The sequence below is a fragment of the Artemia sp. Qi Xiang Cuo genome, chromosome 13, assembly GCF_049724085.1.
Source record: "Artemia sp. Qi Xiang Cuo chromosome 13, ASM4972408v1, whole genome shotgun sequence".
Taxonomy (NCBI): Eukaryota; Metazoa; Arthropoda; class Branchiopoda; order Anostraca; family Artemiidae; genus Artemia; species Artemia sp. Qi Xiang Cuo.
The window spans coordinates 24,717,466-24,736,786 of NC_142806.1; the positions used below are offsets into that span (position 1 = coordinate 24,717,466).

At 34.9% G+C, this 19,321-nt stretch overlaps 1 protein-coding gene across 5 annotated transcripts in view; it reads right to left on the reverse strand.

Annotated features, from left to right (window-relative positions):
• Plod (procollagen lysyl hydroxylase) overlaps nucleotides 1-19,321 on the reverse strand; it is a 264,942-nt gene that overhangs the window by 48,455 nt on the left and 197,166 nt on the right. For all 5 annotated transcript variants that reach the window (XM_089098842.1, XM_089098841.1, XM_089098840.1 and 2 more), the window contains exon 11: nucleotides 18,062-18,200. In XM_089098842.1, coding sequence (XP_088954968.1) covers nucleotides 18,062-18,200 — 139 coding nt within the window. The remainder of the gene's footprint in view (nucleotides 1-18,061; nucleotides 18,201-19,321) is intronic.

Below are 19,321 nucleotides of genomic sequence, written 5' to 3' on the forward strand. Positions count from 1 at the left end.
GAAACGACCAACTCATGTCACGCCATGTCATGTCATGTCACTACATGTATATATTTAATTTAAAGTAGAATTCTCTGAGGTCTTCCAAGAAAGTTCCTACATGAAAAAGACTGCTTAGATTATTAATCAAAAAAATTGTACCGATAGTATATTTTTACCAGCGTATACGAGACAATCTTTCAATTCCTCTTATTCCTCTTTTGATTATTATGGCAACACTTTTGCTCATTCTCGCCACCGGGACCAAATTCCAGGGAATCATTTAGTTATTTTAAACAAACTTTTATAGTTTACTACTACCGGAGAAGTGAGTTTTTAAGTATGATTCAAAATTGAGGCGAACTTGCGACGAAGACTCGTGCCAAAACGCTAGAATTGAACCAACCGTTTTTACTGAGAAAAAGAATTGATGTTTTAACGACTGAAAGTCCCAGAACTATCTAATGGACAAAATAACTTGTCTCAGAAAAACAAATAGAGCTAGTAATTTCCTTTAAAATGGAGAATATATGCATTAATTATAATAATATTAGTTAATATGCAAGATGAGCCGAAAGTATAATATGTTGTTTTTCGGTTTTCCTACAGTTTTAATATATCAATTAAAATTTTGAAATTTAGTGCACATGCTTTTTTAGATTAAAAACAGGATGAATATTAGTTAAAAATCGTTGGAAGAAGGACAATTTCCTATATTTTAGCAAGTGTGATCCTTCTCCAAGAAAAAGTACAAGTAATATAGAAATTCTAGTTTGGTGAATGTGCAGGTTAGCCTACAGGCTTTAGGTCCTTTAGCTGCAGGCTTGTCGCAACATCGTTTGTTTCGGGGGAAAAGGGATCTTAATACCAAAAGAGACTTGTGCAAGAATGTTTGTCAAAGCTTAAGAGGCAGAGTTCAAAGCTGTGTAAACCGTGATGGAAATCGATTTGAGCACCTGCATTGATAAAAATTAAAAGCTTTTATATTTCTTCACATTTAAATTCTAATTTTCATTAATTTGTGTTATTTCACATAATTGTCAAGGAGGCACACTTGTGCCTCTATAAAGAGGCGACCCACCACAATGTTAAGCGATTTCCGGTCCTAGCGGTCGCAGAGAGACAGCGGTAATCGCATTTTGTAGCCCAAGCTCGAACTAAGAAATGTGCAAAATTTCACCCCCCCTCCGACTTTATCTTCATGGGTAAAAGTGGGCCGGAAGTTTCGACCCTCCGACCACAGCCCCCCTTTAACGTTGTCCGATTGGGTTGAAATTTAGAGGTTAAGCTTTCCTAGGGCCCAGGAGCTTATCCTCGAAAATTTTTTTTAGCCACGCCTACAGGCCACAGTTGGCAACTGATCCATTTGAATGAGGACTCATTCAAAGTAGAATTTAGCCTGTTAGGGCCTTTTGATATTTTCAGATCGAACAAATTATCCCCCAAATTTACATTTACGAAAAACCTTGTTTTCCTATAAGAGCCCGCTATAACCGGGCTTTTATCGTTTTCCTATAAGAGCCCGCAAAAACGCGGGCTCGTTTTCCTATAAGAGCCCGCAAGCCCGCAAGCTGTCAAATCAGCTAACAGTTAGTCAAGCAATAATAAGTAAAAAAACTGTACAAAACGTGCAGAAATTATTTGAAAAAAACTACATTTTCTAAAGAGTTAAAGAGGCTGAGTTACAAGGTCAAACCTTAAAACGTACAGGGAGTAGGAGGCACAGTTGGGGGGCTGCCGTCCCCCAAACCCCCCGCTTTCGCAGCCTTTAAATAAAAAAAAAAATTTTAACTGAAAGTAAGGATCGACATTAAAACTTAAAACGAACAGAAATTATTCCGCATATGAAAGGGGCTGTGCCCTCCTCAACGCCTCACTCTTTACGCTAAAGTTTTTATTGTTAAAAAAAAAGTTGTGAGAAAGTCAAACTTTAGCGTAAAGAGCGAGGCGTTGAGGAGGGCACAACCCCTTTCATATACGGAATAATTTCTTTTCGTTTTAAGGTTTAATGTCGCTCCTTACTTTCAGTTTAAAATTTCTTTTTTTATTTAAAGGCTGCGAAAGCGAGGGGTTTGGGGGCGGTAGCCCCCAACTGTGCCTCCTAATCCCTGTACGTTTTAAGGTTCGACCTTGTAACTCAGCCTCTTTAACTCTTTAGAAAACGTAGTTTTTTTCAAATAATATGTATACAAATCTCTAAATATATGATGTTATTTACTGTCCACCTACTTTTCATTGCAGAAGTATAAATTACAATGTGATTATAAACCAAACAGAAAGAATGGGTCTCACACAATCCTCAGAATGAATCGTTGCTTTTCTAAGCGAATCTTAGTCCGCTTTTCTCTGGCGGATCTTAGTCCGCGGCCATGAGACATCCTTATATTGTAGGAGGTAGGGGAGCATAGGCCTCATTGGGATACAGAAATTTCTAACTGAAAGACTATCGGAGGTGACTGTAAGTCTATATGCCAAAACTAAGCCACATTTTGAGCTCAGTTCTGTAATTTTCTTTTTTAATTACTTTGAATGTTTCCGATGAAGAAAGACATTATTCTGCTTGGTTTTTAAATCATTTTAAATTAGGAAAGTTATTAGTAGAAGGGCCTTATTGAGTCGTGACATTACCACGTGGTTTATGGTTTTCTCACTGAGAATGAAAAAACAGGAATTTTCTCACTTGAAAAAACAGGAATTTTGTCTGTTTTATGGTTTTTGTCAGTGAGAATGAAAAAACAGGAACTTTCTCACTTTCATGGATGTCAACAGCAATTTATGTATGTTTCATGGTTTTTGTCAGTGAGAATGGAAAAACAGTATTTTTCTCACTTTGCTGTCAGTCATTAATCAAATTGTTTCCGGGCAAAGTTTATTAATGTCTGACAGGTACTGCTCCAGGAATAGATCCAAGTCATTAATGTCTTTGCCTCGGAAACAACTCTTTTGGTCGAACTCCAAAGGATATTAATAACCAAACGCCATGGAAACAATTCTCCATGAAACATCTTAGCGAAGAATTGTTTTAGCACGGGAATCAGGTTTCTTATTAATTTGAAATGCATTAGCGCAGAGATGCCAAAAACAAAAGGAACACGCTGAATTCCCTTTAGGGATAATTTTGGCGAAACTGTTTTAGACAGGTTATGGAATTATTTCGGCGAAAGATTTTTGAAGAGATTTTGGAAGAGGATTTGAGTGTGGTCGTTATAATACACAAGTTTCATTTGAACAGTGTTGTGAGGTCCTTTACCCCAACCCCAAAGGGTTCCGATCCCCCAACCCCAACCCCGACGGAAGCCCCCGGTCCTCAAAGGTCCCCCGGGCTCCCAAAGGACCACCCGGCTCTCAAGGGTCCCCCAGACCCCCAACGGACCCCCACGGGGCCCAAAGGGCCCCTCCCCCCATTGGCCCCCCAAAGGGGCCCCTCTCCCTCCATCTCCTCCCTCCTCCTCCCCTTCCCCTCCCCTCCTCCCCTCCCCTCCTCCCCCTTCTCCTCTTCCCTCCTCCTCCCCTCCTCCTCCCACCTCCTCCTCCCCTCCCCCTTCCCTCCCCCATTTTTTATACTTTTTTGTGCATTGAGACACAGAACGACCTCCTCCCCCGGCCCCTCCCCCCTCGCATTATTAGCCTTTGCTATCTTACTGGGTGTAATTTTTTTTTAGCCACGCCTACAGGCCACAGTTGGCAACTGATCCGGGTGAATGAGGACTCATTCGAAGCAGAATTCGACCTGTTACGGCCTTTTGATATTTTCCGACCGAAAAAATTATCCCCCGAATTTACATTTACGAAAAACCTCGTTTTCCTATAAGAACCCGCTATAAGCGAGCTCTTATCGTTTTCCTATAAGAGCCCGCGAAAACGCGGGCTCGTTTTCCTATAAGAGCCCGCAAGCCCGCAAGCTATTTCCGACTTTTCATAACCGGATTTCTTAGTCTTTCGTAGGTGTGTGGTGTCTGAAACCTATGATTTGGGATGTGTGGGTTGCTATTTTTTGACTTTTCTGAGCTGAATTTCTTAGCCATTCGTAGGTGTGTGTTGACTGAAACCTATGATTTGGGATGGTTAATTTGATATTTTTGACTTTTCTGAGCTATATTTCTTAGCCTATCATATGTGTGTCCTTTCAGAAAATTATGATTTGGGAGGTGTAGTTTGCTTTTTGGACTTTTCAGAGCTAGGATTCTTAGCCGTTCATAGGTGAGTGTTGTCTGAGACCTATGATTTGGTATATGTAATTTGCTATTTTCGACTTTTCATAACCGGATTTCTTAGTCTTTCGTAGGTGTGTGGTGTCTGAAACTTATGATTTGGGATATGTAAATTACTATTTCGGGCTTTTCTAAGCTAGATTTCTTAGTCTTTCATAGGTGTGTGATGTCTGAAACCTATGATTTGGGATGTGTAGTTTGTTATTTTCGACTTTTCTGAGCTAGGTTTCTTAGCCTTTCATAGGTATGTGTTGTCAGAACATTATGATTTGGGATGTGTAGTTTGCTATTTCAGGCTTTTCTGAGCTAAGGTTTTCTAGTATTTCGTAGGTGAATGTTGTCTGAAACCAATAGTTTGGGATGAGTAGTTTGCTATTTTTGACTTTTCTTAGCTTGATTTCTTAGTCTTTCTTTTGTGTGTGTTGACTGAAAACTATGATTTTTGATTTGTATTTTTATATTTATTACTTTTATGATATTGTTTTATTAGAATTTAATATTTGTGTGTTGTATGAAACCTATGATTTGGGATTTGTTGATTGCTAATTTTGACTATTATGAGCTGGATTTATCAGCCTTTCATAGGTGTTTGTTGTCTGAAACCTATAGTTTGGGATGACTAGTTTGCTATTTTTGACTTTTCTGAGCTAGGTTTCTTAGCCGTTCATAGGTGAGTGTTGTCTGAAACCTATGATTTGGGATATGTAATTTGTTATTTTTGACCTTTCATAACCGGATTTCTTAGTCTTTCATAGGTGTGTGGTGTCTGAAACCTATGATTTGGGGTGTGTGGGTTGCTATTTTTTGACTTTTCTGAGCAGGATTTCTTAGCCATTCGTAGGTGAGTGTTGTCTGAAACCTATGATTTGGGATGGTTAATTTGCTATTTCTGACTTTTCTGAACTAGATTTCATAGGTGTGTCCTTTCAGAAAATTATGATTTGGGAGGTATAGTTTGCTTTTTGGACTTTTCAGAGCTAGGATTCTTAGTCACTCTTAGGTGTTTGTTGTCTGAAACTTCGAGTTTGGGATGAGTAGTTGGCTATTTCAGACTTTTCTGAGCTAAGGTTTCTTAGTATTTCGTAGGTGAATGCTGTCTGAAACTTATGATTTGGGATATGTAAATTACTATTTCGGGCTTTTCTGAGTTGGATTTCTTAGTCTTTCATAGGTGTGTGATGTCTGAAACCTATGATTTGGGATGTGTAGTTTGCTATTTTCGACTTTTCTGAGCTAGGTTTCTTAGCCTTTCATAGGTATGTGTTGTCAGAAAATTGTGATTTGGGATGTGTAGTTTGCTATTTCAGGCTTTTCTGAGCTAAGGTTTTCTAGTATTTCTTAGGTGAAATTTGTCTGAAACCAAAATTTTGGGATGAGTAGTTTGCTATTTTTAAATGTTCTGAGCTAGGTTTCGTACCCTATCTTTGCTGTTTGTTGACTGAAAACTATGATTTGGGATATGTAGTTTGATACTTTTGACTTTTCTGAGCTGGAGTTATTAACCTTTCATAGGTGTGTGTTGACTGAAACCTATGATTGGGATGAGTGTTTTGCCATTTTTGTCTTTTCTGAGCTAGATCTCTTAGCCATTCATAGGTGTGTGTTGTCTGAAACTTATGATTTGTGATGTCTATTTTGCTATTTGAACTTTTCAGAGCTATGATTCTTAGTCCGTCATAGGCGTTTGTTGTCTGAAACTTCTAGTTTGGGATGAGTAGTTTCGATATTTCAGGCTTTTCTGAGCTAAGGTTTCTTAGTCTTTCATAGGTGAATGATGTCTGAAACCTATGATTTGGGATATGTAAATTACTATTTCGGGCTTTTCTGAGTGGGATTTCTTAGTCTTTCATAGGTGTGTGGTGTCTGAAACCTATGATTTGGGATGGGTGGATTGCTACTTTTGAATTTTCTGAGCTGAATTTCTTAGCCTTTCATAGGTGTTTGTTGTCTGAAACCTATAGTTTGGGATGACTAGTTTGCTATTTTTGACTTTTCTGAGCTAGGTTTATTAGCCGTTAATAGGTGAGTGTTGTCTGAAACCTATGATTTGGAATATGTAAATTACTATTTCGGGCTTTTCTAAGCTAGATTTCTTAGTCTTTCGTTGGTGTGTGTTGTCTGAAACCTATGATTTGGGATGGATGGATTGCTACTTTTGACTTTTCTGAGCTGGATTTCTTAGCCTTTCATAGGTGTTTGTTGTCTGAAACCTATAGTTTGGGATGACTAGTTTGCTATTTTTGACTTTTCTGAGCTAGATTTCTTAACCTTTCATAGGTATGTCCTTTCAGAAAATTATGATTCGGGATATGTAAGTTACTATTTCGGGCTTTTCTGAGTTAGATTTCTTAGTCTTTCATAGGTATTTGTTGTCTGAAACCTGTGATTTGGGATGTGGAGGATGCTATTTTTTGACTTTTTCCGGGATGGATTTCTTAGCCGTTCATAGGTGAGTGCTGTCTGAAAATTATAATTTGGTATGATTAATTTGCTATTTCAGGCTTTTATGATCTAGGTTTTATAGCCTTTCATAAGTGTGTGTTGGCAGAAAATAATGATTTGGGATGTGTAGTTTGCTATTTGAACTTTTTAGAGCTAGGATTCTTAGTCCATCATAGGTGTTTGTTGTCTGAAACCAATAGTTTGGGATGACTAGTTTGCTATTTCAGGCTTTTTTTAGCTAGATTTCTTAGCCGTTCATAGGAGTGTGTTGTCTGAAACTTATGATTTGTGATATGTAAATTATGTTTTCACGCTTTTCTGAGTTGAACACTTCTAAATTTGTCCGTAGAAGATAGGAAAAGTTATACTATGACTGTAATTATTTTCCATGAAGATAAAAAGTTTCACTTTAATTCTAAATTTTCTTAAATTCAATTCCGACCTTTCTCAAAGAGATGGAAAAAATTAAAGTTCTGTTCCAAATATTTTCCCGGAAGAAGAAAAGTTCAACTTCGATTCTGACTTTTCTCAATGAAAATGAAATAAGTTACTGATCAAATCTATTTTCCCAAAATAATATAAAAATTTCCACTTCAGTTCAGATTTTTTTCTCAAAGAGATGAAGAAATTTAAAGTTCTGTTCCCTAATTTTTCATAGAAGACAGGAAAAGTTATACTTTGATCGTGAATATTCGAGTTCTATTCTGATTTTTACCAAAGAACACAATTCAATTCTAATTTCCCCAATACAAAATTTAAAGTTCAATTCTAAATTTTTCGGTGGAAGATAGAAAAAGCAATACCATACTTGTGAATATTTTCCCAGAAGATAAAAAGTTCTAGTTCAATTTAAAATTTTCTCAACGAAGTGAAGGAAAGTTCAAGTTCTCTTCTGAATTTTCTCAAGGAAAAAGAAATTAGTCATTGATCATTTCTATTTTTACAAATAACATAAAAATTTTCCACTTTAGTTCAGATCTGGCTCGAAAAGATGAAAAATTTGAAATACTCTTCCAAATTTTTCACTGAAGATAAAAAAGTTCAATTTTTCTTCGGAATTTTACCAAAGAACAAAATTCAATTCTAATTTCTCCAGAGAAAATAAAATCTTACACTTCAGTTCTTTATTTCACAAGGACATAAAGAAATTTAAAGTTCAATTCCAAATTTTTCCGTGGAATATAGAAAACGTAATAACATGCTTGTGAATATTTTCCCGGAAGAAAAAAAGTTCTAACTCAATTTAAAATTTTCGCAACAAAGTGAAGAAAAGTTCAAGTTCTCTTCGTAATTTTACCAAAGATCAAAATTCAATTCTAATTTCTACTGAGAAAATAAAATCTTACACTTCAGTTCTTTATTTCACAAAGACATAAAAAAATTTAAAGTTCCATTCCAATTTATTCGGTGGAAGATAGAAAAAGTACTAGCATACTTGTGAGTATTTTCAAGGAAGATAAAAAGTTCTAGTTCAATTTAATATTTTATCAACGAAGTAAAGAAAAGTTCAAGTTCTCTTCTGAAGTTTACCAAAGAACACACTTCAATTCTAATTTCTCCCGAGAAAACAAAAATCTTCCACTTCACTTCTTTATTTCACAAAGACATAAAGGAATTTAAAGTTCATTTCTAATTTTTCGGTGGAAGATAGAAAAAGTAATACCATACTTGTGATTATTTTCGCGGAAGATAGAAAGTTCTAGTTCAATTTAAAATTATGTCTACAAAGTCAAGGAAAGTTCAAGTTCTCTTCTGAACTTTACCAAAGAACACACTTCAATTCTAATTTCTCCAGAGAAAACAAAAATTTTCCACTTCAGTTCTTTATTTCAGAAAGACATAAATAAATTTAAAGTTCAATTCTAAATTTTTCGGCGGGAGATAGAAAAATTAATACCATACTTGTGATTATTTTCACGGAAGATAAATAGTTCTAGTTGAATTTAAAATTTTCTCAATGAAGTGAAGAAGAATTCAAGTTCTCTTCTGAATTTTATCAAAAAACATAATTCAATTCTAATTTTACGAGAGAAAATAAAAATCTTCCACTTCAGCTCTTTATTTCACAAAAGAAATAAAGGAATTTAAAGTTCAATTCTAAATTTTTCGTTGGCAGATAGAAAAATTAATACCATCCTTATGAATATTTTCATGGAAGATAAAAAATTCTAGTTCAATTTAAAATTTTCTCAATGACGTGAAGGAAAATTCAAGTTCTCTTTTGAACTTTACCAAAGAACACACTTCAATTCTATTTTCTACAGAGAAAATAAAAATCTTCCACTTCATTTTTAAGTTCCCCAAAGAAATAAAAGAAATTTAAAGTTCTATTCTAAATTTTTAGATGGAAGATAGAAAAAGTAATACTATGACTGCGATTGTTTTCCATGAAGGTCAAAAGTTTCACTTTATTTATAATTTTTCTTAAATTCAGTTCTGATTTTTCTCAAAGAGATGAAAATTTAAAGTTCTGTTCCAACTTTTTCATAGAAGATAGAAAAAGTTATACATTGATTGTGAATATTCGACATGAAGATAAGGAGCATCACTTTAATTCTGACTTTTCTCGAAGAAATGCAAAAGGTTCAAGTTCTCTTCTGAATTTTCTTAAAGAAGTGAAAAAAGTTAGCTCACTTCTAAATTTTTCAGAGAAGACAGGAAAAGTTATACTTTGATCATGAATATTCGAGTTCTATTCTGAATTTTACCAAAGAACACATTTCATTTCTAATTTCCCCAATAAAAAATTTAAAGTTCAATTCTAATTTTTTCGGTGAAAGATAGAAAGAGTATGGTTAGATTTGGTTAGACTAGATTAGGTTAGGTTAGGTTAGGTTAGCCTACGTACGCTTCACTTAGGTTCGCTTAGGTTAGCTGAGAGACATGCAAAAAGTTAGGTGTATGATGAGGTTAGGTTAGGTTATAGTAAGTTAGGTTAGGTAAAGTTAGGTTTGGCTAGCCAAAGTACGCGCGCATACGTAGTCTAACCTAGCCTAACCTAACTTAACCTAACCTAACTTAATCTAATCTAACCTAACCTAATCATACACCTAACTTTTTGCATGTCTCTCACCTAACCTAAGCTAACCTAAGTGAAGCTTACGTAAGCTAACCTAACCTAACCCAACCTAACTTAATCTAGTCTAACCTAACCTAACCATACTTTTTCTATCTACCACCGAAAAAATTAGAATTGAACTTTAAATTTTTTATTGGGGAAATTAGAATAGAAATGTGTTCTTTGGTAAAATTCAGAATAGAACTCGAATATTCATGATCAAAGTATAACTTTTCCTGTCTTCTCTGAAAAATTTAGAAGTGAGCTAACTCTTTTCACTTCTTTAAGAAAATTCAGAAGAGAACTTGAACCTTTTGCATTTCTTCGAGAAAAGTCTGAATTAAAGTGATGCTCCTTATCTTTATGTCGAATATTCACAATCAATGTATAACTTTTTCTATCTTCTATGAAAAATTTGGAACAGAACTTTAAATTTTTCATCTCTTTGAGAAAAATCAGAACTGAATTTGAGAAAAATTATAAATAAAGTGAAACTTTTGACCTTGATGGAAAACAATCGCAGTCATAGTATTACTTTTTCTATCTTCCATCTAAAAATTTAGAATAGAACTTTAAGTTTCTTTTATTTCTTTGGGGAACTTAAAACTGAAGTGGAATATTTTTATTTTCTCTGGAGAAATTATAATTGGAGTGTGTTCTTTGGTAAAGTTCAGAAGAGAACTTGAACTTTTCTTCACTTCATTGAGAAAATTTTAAATTGAACTAGAATTTTTTATCTTCCATGAAAATATTCACAATTATGGTATTACTTTTTCTATCTTCCACCGAAAAATTCAGAATTGAACTTTAAATTTCTTTATGTCTTTTGTGAAATAAAGAACTGAAGTGGAAGATTTTTATTTTCTCTCGTGAAATTAGAATTGAATTGTGTTCATTGGTAAAATTCAGAAGAGAACTTGAATTCTTCTTCACTTCATTGAGAAAATTTTAAATTGAACTAGAAATTTTATCTTCCGTGAAAATAATCACAAGTATGGTATTAATTTTTCTATTTCCCACCGAAAAATTTAGAATTGAACTTTAAATTTCTTTATGTCTTTTTGAAATAAAGAATTGAAATGGAAAATTATTGTTGTCTCTTGAGATATTAGAATTGAAGTGTGTTCCTTGGTAAACTTCCGAAGAGAACTTGAACTTTTCTCGACTTCGTTGACATAATTTTAAATTGAAATAGAACTTTTATCTTCCGTGAAAATATGCACAAGTATGATATTACTTTTTCTATCTTCCACCAAAAAATCAGAAATAAACTTTAAATTCTTTTATGTCTTTATGAAATAAAGAACTGAAGTGGAAGATTTTTGTTTTCTCTGGAGAAATTAGAATTGAAGTGTGTTCTTTGGTAAACTTCAGAAGAGAACTTGAAATATTATTCAATTCGTTGAGAAAATTTTAAATTGAACTAGAACTTTTTATCTTCCATGAAAATACTCACAAGTATGCTATTACTTTTCTATCTTCCACCGAAAAAATTGGAATTGAACTTTAAATTTCTTTATGTCTTTGTGAAATAAAGAACTGAAGTGTAGGATTTTATTTTCTCAGGAGAAATTAGAATTGAATTGTGTTCTTTGGTAAAATTCCGAAGAGAACTTGAACTGTTCTTCACTTTGTTGCGAAAATTTTAAATTGAGCTAGAACTTTTTATCTTCCGGGAAAATATTCACAAGCATGGTATTACTTTTTCTATCTTCCCCCGAAAAATTTGGAATTGAACTTTAAATTTCTTTATGTCCTTGTGAAATAAAGAACTGAAGTGGAAGATTTTATTTTCTCTGGAGAAATTAGAATTGAATTTTGTTGTTTGGTAAAATTCCGAAGAGAAATTGAACTTTTTTTATCTTCAGTGAAAAATTTGGAACAGTATTTTAAATTTTTCATCTTTTCGAGCCAGATCTGAACTAAAGTGGAAAATTTTTATATTATTTGGAAAAATAGAAATGATCAATGACTAATTTCTTTTTCCTTGAGAAAATTCAGAAGAGAACTTGAACTGTCCTTCACTTCGTTGAGAAAATTTTAAATTGAACTAGAACTTTTTATCTTCCGGGAAAATATTCACAAGTATGGTATTACTTTTTCTATCTTCCACTAAAAAATTTAGAATTGAACTTTAAATTTTTTATTGGGAAAATTAGAATCGAATTGTGTTCTTTGGTAAAATTTAGAATAGAACTCGAATATTCACGATCAAAGTATAACTTTTCCTGTCTTCTATGAAAAATTTGGAACAGAACTTTAATTTTTTTCATCTCTTTCAGAAAAAATCTGAACTGAAGTGGAAATTTTTATATTATTTTGGGAAAATAGATTTGATCAGTAACTTATTTCATTTTCATTGAGAAAATTCAGAATCGAAATTGAACTTTTCTTCTTCCGGAGAAATATTTGGAACAGAACTTTAATTTTTTTCATCTCTTTGAGAAAGGTCGAAATTGAATTTAATAAAATTTAGAATTAAAGTGAAACTTTTTATCTTCATGAAAAATAATTACAATCATAGTATAACTTTTCCTATCTTCTACGGAAAAATTTAGAAGTGTTCAACTCAGAAAAGCCGGAAAACATAATTTACATATCCCAAATCATAAGTTTCAGACAACACACTCCTATAAACGGCTAAGAAATCTAGCTCAGAAAAGCCTGAAATAGCAAACTAGTCATCCCAAACTATTGGTTTCAGACAACAAACACCTATGATGGACCAAGAATCCTAGCTCTGAAAAGTTCAAATAGCAAACTACACATCCCAAATCGTAATTTTCTGACAACATACACCTATGAAAGTCTATGAAACCTAGCTAATAAAAGCCGGAAATAGCAAATTTAACCATCCCAAATCATAAGTTTCAGACAGCACTCACCTATGAACGGCTAAGAAATCCAGCTCGGAAAAGTCAAAAAATAGCAACCCACACATCCCAAATCACAGGTTTTAGACAACACATACCTATGAAAGACTAAGAAATCCAACTCAGAAAAGCCCGAAATAGTAATTTACATATCTCAAATCATAATTTTCTGAAAGGACACAACTATGAAAGGCTAGGAAATCTAGCTCAGAAAAGTCAAAAATAGCAAACTAGTCATCCCAAAATATAGGTTTCAGACAACAAACACCTATGAAAGGCTATGAAATCCAGCTCAGAAAAGTCAATAGTAGCAATCCATCCATCACAAATAATAGATTTCAGACAACACACACCATCTAAAGACTAAGAAATCTAGCTGAGAAAATCCCGAAATAGTAATTTAGATATCACAAATCATATGTTTCAGACAACATTCACCTATGAACGGCTATGAAACCTAGCTCAGAAAAGTCAAAAATAGCAAACTAGTCATCCCAAACTATAGGTTTCAGACAACCAACACCTATGAAAGGCTAAGAAATTCAGGTCAGAAAAGTCAAAAGTAGCAATCCACCCATCCCAAATCATAGGTTTCAGACAACACACACCTATGAAAGACTAAGAAATCCCACTCAGAAAATCCCGAAATAGTAATTTACATATCCCAAATCATAGGTTTCAGACATCATTCACCTATGAAAGACTAAGAAACCTTAGCTCAGAAAAGCCTGAAATAGCGAAACTACTCATCCCAAACTAGAAGTTTCAGACAACAAACGTCTATGACGGACTAAGAATCATAGCTCTGAAAAGTTCAAATAGCAAACTACACATCCCAAATCATAAGTTTCAGACAACACACACCTATGAATGGCTAAGAAATCTAGCTCAGAAAAGACAAATATAGCGAAACACTCATCCCAATCATATGTTTCAGTCAACAGAGACCTATGAAATGTTAATAAATCCAGATCAAAAAAGTCAGACTTAGCAAACTACATATCCCAAATCATGGTTTTCAGTCAACACATACCAACGATCGACTAAGAAACCTTGCTCAGACAGGTCAAAACTAGCAAACTACTAACTCTAAACTATCGGTTTCAGACAAAATTCACCTACGAAATACTAGAAAACCTTAGCTCAGAAAAGCCTGAAATAGCAAACTACACATCCCAAATCATAATTTTCTGACAACACATACCTATGAAAGGCTAAGAAACCTAGCTCAGAAAAGTCGAAAATAGCAAACTACACATCCCAAATCATAGGTTTCAGACATCACACACCTATGAAAGACTAAGAAATCCAACTCAGAAAAGCCCCGAAATAAGTAATTTACATATCCCAAATCATAAGTTTCAGACAGCATTCACCTACGAAATACTAAGAAACCTTAGCTCAGAAAAGTCTGAAATAGCCAACTACTCATCCCAAACTCGAAGTTTCAGACAACAAACACCTATGAGTGACTAAGAATCCTAGCTCTGAAAAGTCCAAAAGCAAACTATACCTCCCAAATCATAATTTTCTGAAAGGACACACCTATGAAAGGCTAAGAAATCTAGCTCAGAAAAGTCAAAAATAGCAAATTAACCATCCCAAATCATAGGTTTCAGTCAACACACACCTACGAATGGCTAAGAAATCCTGCTCAGAAAAGTCAAAAAATAGCAACCCATACACCCCAAATCATAGGTTTTAGACACCACACACCTACGAAAGACTAGGAATTCTGGTTATGAAAAGTCAGAAATAACAAATTACATATCCCAAATCAGAAGTTTCAGACAACACTCACCTATGAACGGCTAAGAAACCTAGCTCAGAAATGTCAAAAATAGCAAACTAGTCATCCCAAACTATAGGTTTCAGACAACAAACACCTATGAAAGGCTAAGAAATCTAGCTCAGAAAAGTAATAACTAGCAATCCACACATCCCAAATCCTAGGTTTCAGACAACACACACCTATGAAAGACTAAGAAATCCCGCTCAGAAAAGTCAAAAATAGCAAACTACATATCCCAAATCATCGGTTTCAGTCAACACACACCAACGAAAGAATAAGAAACCTAGCTCAGAAAAGTCAAAAATAGCAAACTACTCATCCCAAACTTTTGGTTTCAGACAAAATTCACCTACGAAATACTAGAAAACCTTAGCTCAGAAAAGCCTGAAATAGCAAACTACACATCCCATATCATAATGTTCTGACAACACAGACCTATGAAAGGCTAAGAAACCTAGCTCAGAAAAGTCGAAAATAGCAAACTACATATCCCAAATCATCGGTTTCAGTCAACACACACCAACGAAAGACTAAGAAATCCAACTCAGAAAAGCCCGAAATAGTAATTTACATATCCCAAATCATAAGTTTCAGACAGCACTCACCTACGAAAGACTAAGAAATCCTGGCTCATGAAAAGTCGAAAATAGCCAACTACATCATCCCAAACTCATAGGTTTCAGACAACACACACATATGAGTGACTAAGAATCCTAGCTCTGAAAAGTCCAAAAAGCAAACTACACCTCCCAAATCATAATTTTCTGAAAGGACACACATATGATATGCTAAGAAATATAGCTCAGAAAAGTCAAAAATATCAAATTAACAATCCCAAATCATAGGTTTCAGTCAACACACATCTACGAATGGCTAAGAAATTCAGCTCAGAAAAGTCAAAAAATAGCAACCCACACATCCCAAATCATAGGTTACAGACACCACACACCTACGAAAGACTAAGAAATCCGGTTATGAAAAGTCAGAAATAGCAAATTACACCTAGTAAGAGAGCAAAGGCTAATAATGCGAGGGGGAGGGGCCGGGGGAGGAGGTCGTTCTGTCTCAATGCACAAAAAAGTATAAAAAATGGGGGAGGGAAGGGGAGGAGGGGAGGGAGGAGGAGGGGAGGAGATGGAGGGAGAGGGGGGCCCCTTTGGGGGAGGCAAATGGGGGAGAGGGGCTCCTTGCGGGCCCGGGGGGGGTCGTGAGGTCTGGGGGACGCCTTGGGAGCCGGGTGGTCCTTTGGGAGCCCGGGGGACCTTTGAGGACCGGGGCTTCCTTCGGGGTTGGGTTAGGGGGATCGGAACCCTTTGGGATTGGGGTAGAGGACCTCACAACACTGTTCAAATGAAACTTGTTTATTATAACGACCCACACTCAAATCCTCTTCCAAAATCTCTTCAAAATCATCTTACTCATGCACGAAATAATTCCATAACCTGTCTAAAACCGTTTCGCCAAAATTATCCCTAAAGGGAATTCAGCGTGTTCCTTTTGTTTTTGGCATCTCTGCGCTAATGCATTTCAAATTAATAAGAAACCTGATTCCCGTGCTAAAACAATTCTTCGCTAAGATGTTTCATGGAGAATTGTTTCCATGGCGTTTGGTTATTAATATCCTTTGGAGTTCGACCAAAAGAGTTGTTTCCGAGGCAAAGACATTAATGACTTGGATCTATTCCTGGAGACATTACTCTGTGCAGACCATTGATCTAAGCTTTGCCCGGAAACAATTTGATTAATGACTGACAGCAAAGTGAGAAAAATACTGTTTTTCCATTCTCACTGACAAAAACCATGAAACATACATAAATTGCTGTTGACATCCATGAAAGTGAGAAAGTTCCTGTTTTTCATTCTCACTGACAAAAACCATAAAACAGACAAAATTCCTGGTTTTCCAAGTGAGAAAATTCCTGTTTTTTCATTCTCAGTGAGAAAACCATAAACCACGTGGTCCTGTCACGACTCAATAAGGCCCTTCTACTGTTATTCCCATGGAAAGCTGAAAAACTTAATTTCCGTTCTGCAACTACAGTCAAAAATTCATAAGGACATGCAAAAACTAAGCATCCATTGCACATCTCGTTTAAGATAATATTAATTCATGAAAACAGACAAAATAAATTGCGCGGATCCCCACAAAGGCATGACCTGTAAAGAAGGGGGAAGATATTCGTCTTACTTAAATACTGATGCAAAAAAATACTGTACAAAATATTGTGATGCAATCATATTGTATTAATATTAGGTATTGGTGCTTATCTTGGATAAGAATCAGGGATGTAGCTAGAGTGGAAGGGGGAAGGCCTCGGAGAAGGCCTCTTCATTTTCAGTCTTTTTAGGTTTCAAACCTGTTTACTTATGGGTTTTAGCACAGACAATATGTTCAAGTTAATTTCTGCAAGGAATTGATCCGATTGGCTTTAGATTTTTCTTTGTTTTGAATGGCCAAAATATTTTGAATTTTCAAACTTTTCGAAATTAGCCTTTATCTTAGGGAAAATCCTTAAAAAATATAAAAAGAATTATGCATAAAACAATCAAATGCTTTGACATTAAAATACGAAGCCGACGAAGTGACCATGTATATCAAGTCATTAGTTGATGTAAATTTTTACACATGTGCATACTGCATACGCATCAAGTAGTCAGTGTAAATTGACCCTTACATACTCAATATTGCTGTTAAGAATTCACTTTCATTTTGAAAGATTGTTCTAAACTTTGAATAGGTTGGGATGAAAGAGTATGCGCATTTGTGTTGGTCTCTGGCGGCTTATTGCTGTAGTGAGTCGTTAGTAGTAATACTAGTAGTATGACATGATTAACAATATTGCAAGAATATGATTCACAGCCCTAACAATATTGGAGTTTTCGAACATAAAAATAGCGTACGTTAACCGTTATATAGTAAACAGTTGATAGTAAAACGGAACTAAAATAGTAAGGTAAAATTGTGTATCGACAACACTGTTCTCCGCCACCATAATCAATAGAACGTGAGCTTTTTACATTAGTTTTAGTTTGTAACTCTTTCTACTGTGTAAAAAGTTTGACACTAATATCACTTTAGCCTCATCAAAGCCAAAAGCGGTGGACGTCTTTGCTTAGAATACATTATTTGGCATTTTAACTCAACAGCAACTAAATGCAAACTCAAACTGTTAATAATAGCATTTGGCCGTCGCGTCGGTAACACTCAAACAGTCTTATTGATCGTCTAAGGGCCATCCAAGTAACACTAACTAAACACTAAGTAAATTATAATAGCCAAATTAGTCTCTATTTCTTTGGAGAATCTCCAACAAGAAACGATAAGATAGAGTAAAATCCCTGGGAATTCCGTTTCATTTACAATTCAATGAAAAAGGGACTTGCATCTAATTAATAATGTAACTAGTAAATTAAGAAAGAAAACAGAGTTCCAATAGTAAGAAAAACGAAAATAAGAAACTCTGAAAATGTAAGTTCGTTAAAGCGCTATAACTTTGAGTTGAGTTGAGAAGTACTTGAATCCCACCAATAATTCAACAAGTACAATACGGAAGAAAGTCTAAATCACGAAAAAAAAAAGAAGAAACTAGCTAGACTAATAAGAAGCTAACAAGTTATACAAGTTGAACATTGCATGGAGAAAAATAGAGCAATTGCGAAATAGCATAAAATTATTTAGTGTAGAAGTGTTACCGAAAATGCATACCTTTTCTCTCATGTTTGTACAAAAAGCCATATCAGGGTCGAGTAAGCCATTGATATAAGATGGTTTAGTTTCTGGGTTATGGATTAAATATCCTTGCACCAAATAGCATCCAGATATATACGGTACGTTCCAAAGACCTCTGAAAGAAATGAAAAGGTTCTTAAATTAATATTTGTATATAGAATTTTGTTTTGAGCAGCTAGCTCATTTAGTTCTAAGAAACACATAAGTAGTTTACAGGCGTTTTGCCTTTTTCCCAGAGGAATGCTTTTGGTGGTCTCCACTTTCCCTGGTTGACCGCAATTCAATAAAAAAAACTTTACCTACAAAACCGAGTGAGCGACAAGAGGGTATTTATAAATAAATATTAAACCTATTATAGGTCATAGAGCAGGAATGTCGGGGATAAAGCCAAGAGGCAGGCGCGTCTACAGGGGAAGGTTTAGTACTCAGCCTGTTTTTTTTATATTTTTCCACATAGATCCTAATGTTTCCAGACATTTGTCCATTTCCGCAATTATTTTACTAAAACCTCCCCCTCCACGAAATAAATTCCTGCGCACATAGCATTCCACCCCATGAGCAGCTTGACAAAGTCTATATGTAGCCGTCGGCAAGAAGTAAAATATTGTTGGGTTCTTATAATGTTCTTAACAAAAACTTTTGAAGTCAATGCAACAGTACTAGCATCATGATCCATTTCGTCCGTATTATATAAGAGATGTATCCAGAACACACTTATGAGAAGCCCCATAGCTTTTTTTGGGGGGGGGGGGAGATGGGAAGGTAAACACCTATAGAGCATAAAAATAGACAAATATTTTGGTAAAAATAAAAAACTGTTAAGAAGACCAAAAAATATAAAAACAGGCCCCAAGGGCCCTCGCCTTATTTACATGCTAATCTAGAGTTTATAATAACGCTGACAGTCGATTCAAATACTTAAGTTTTAAAAAGGGAATTTTTCATGAAAAATGAAGAGTGAGCTTAAAGCTTAAAACGAGCACAAAACAGCTTCTTTAAGATGCCCAACTAATAAGATGCAAAAAAAGGTACTACTTTACTACTCTTAATCTTTTACCAAAATGAAAGAGCATATTAAGCGAAAATCAGAGAGGTGATTTGATCTGCTTTGAATGTATTGGGAAATTTAATTTGTCGCTTGACAAAATTTTATATTAAAGATAACTTTTTGTTGCTGGATCTGCGTACACAATCAGAATGTTTTCATCATTCCCAGTTTCTGCGTTAATACTCTTA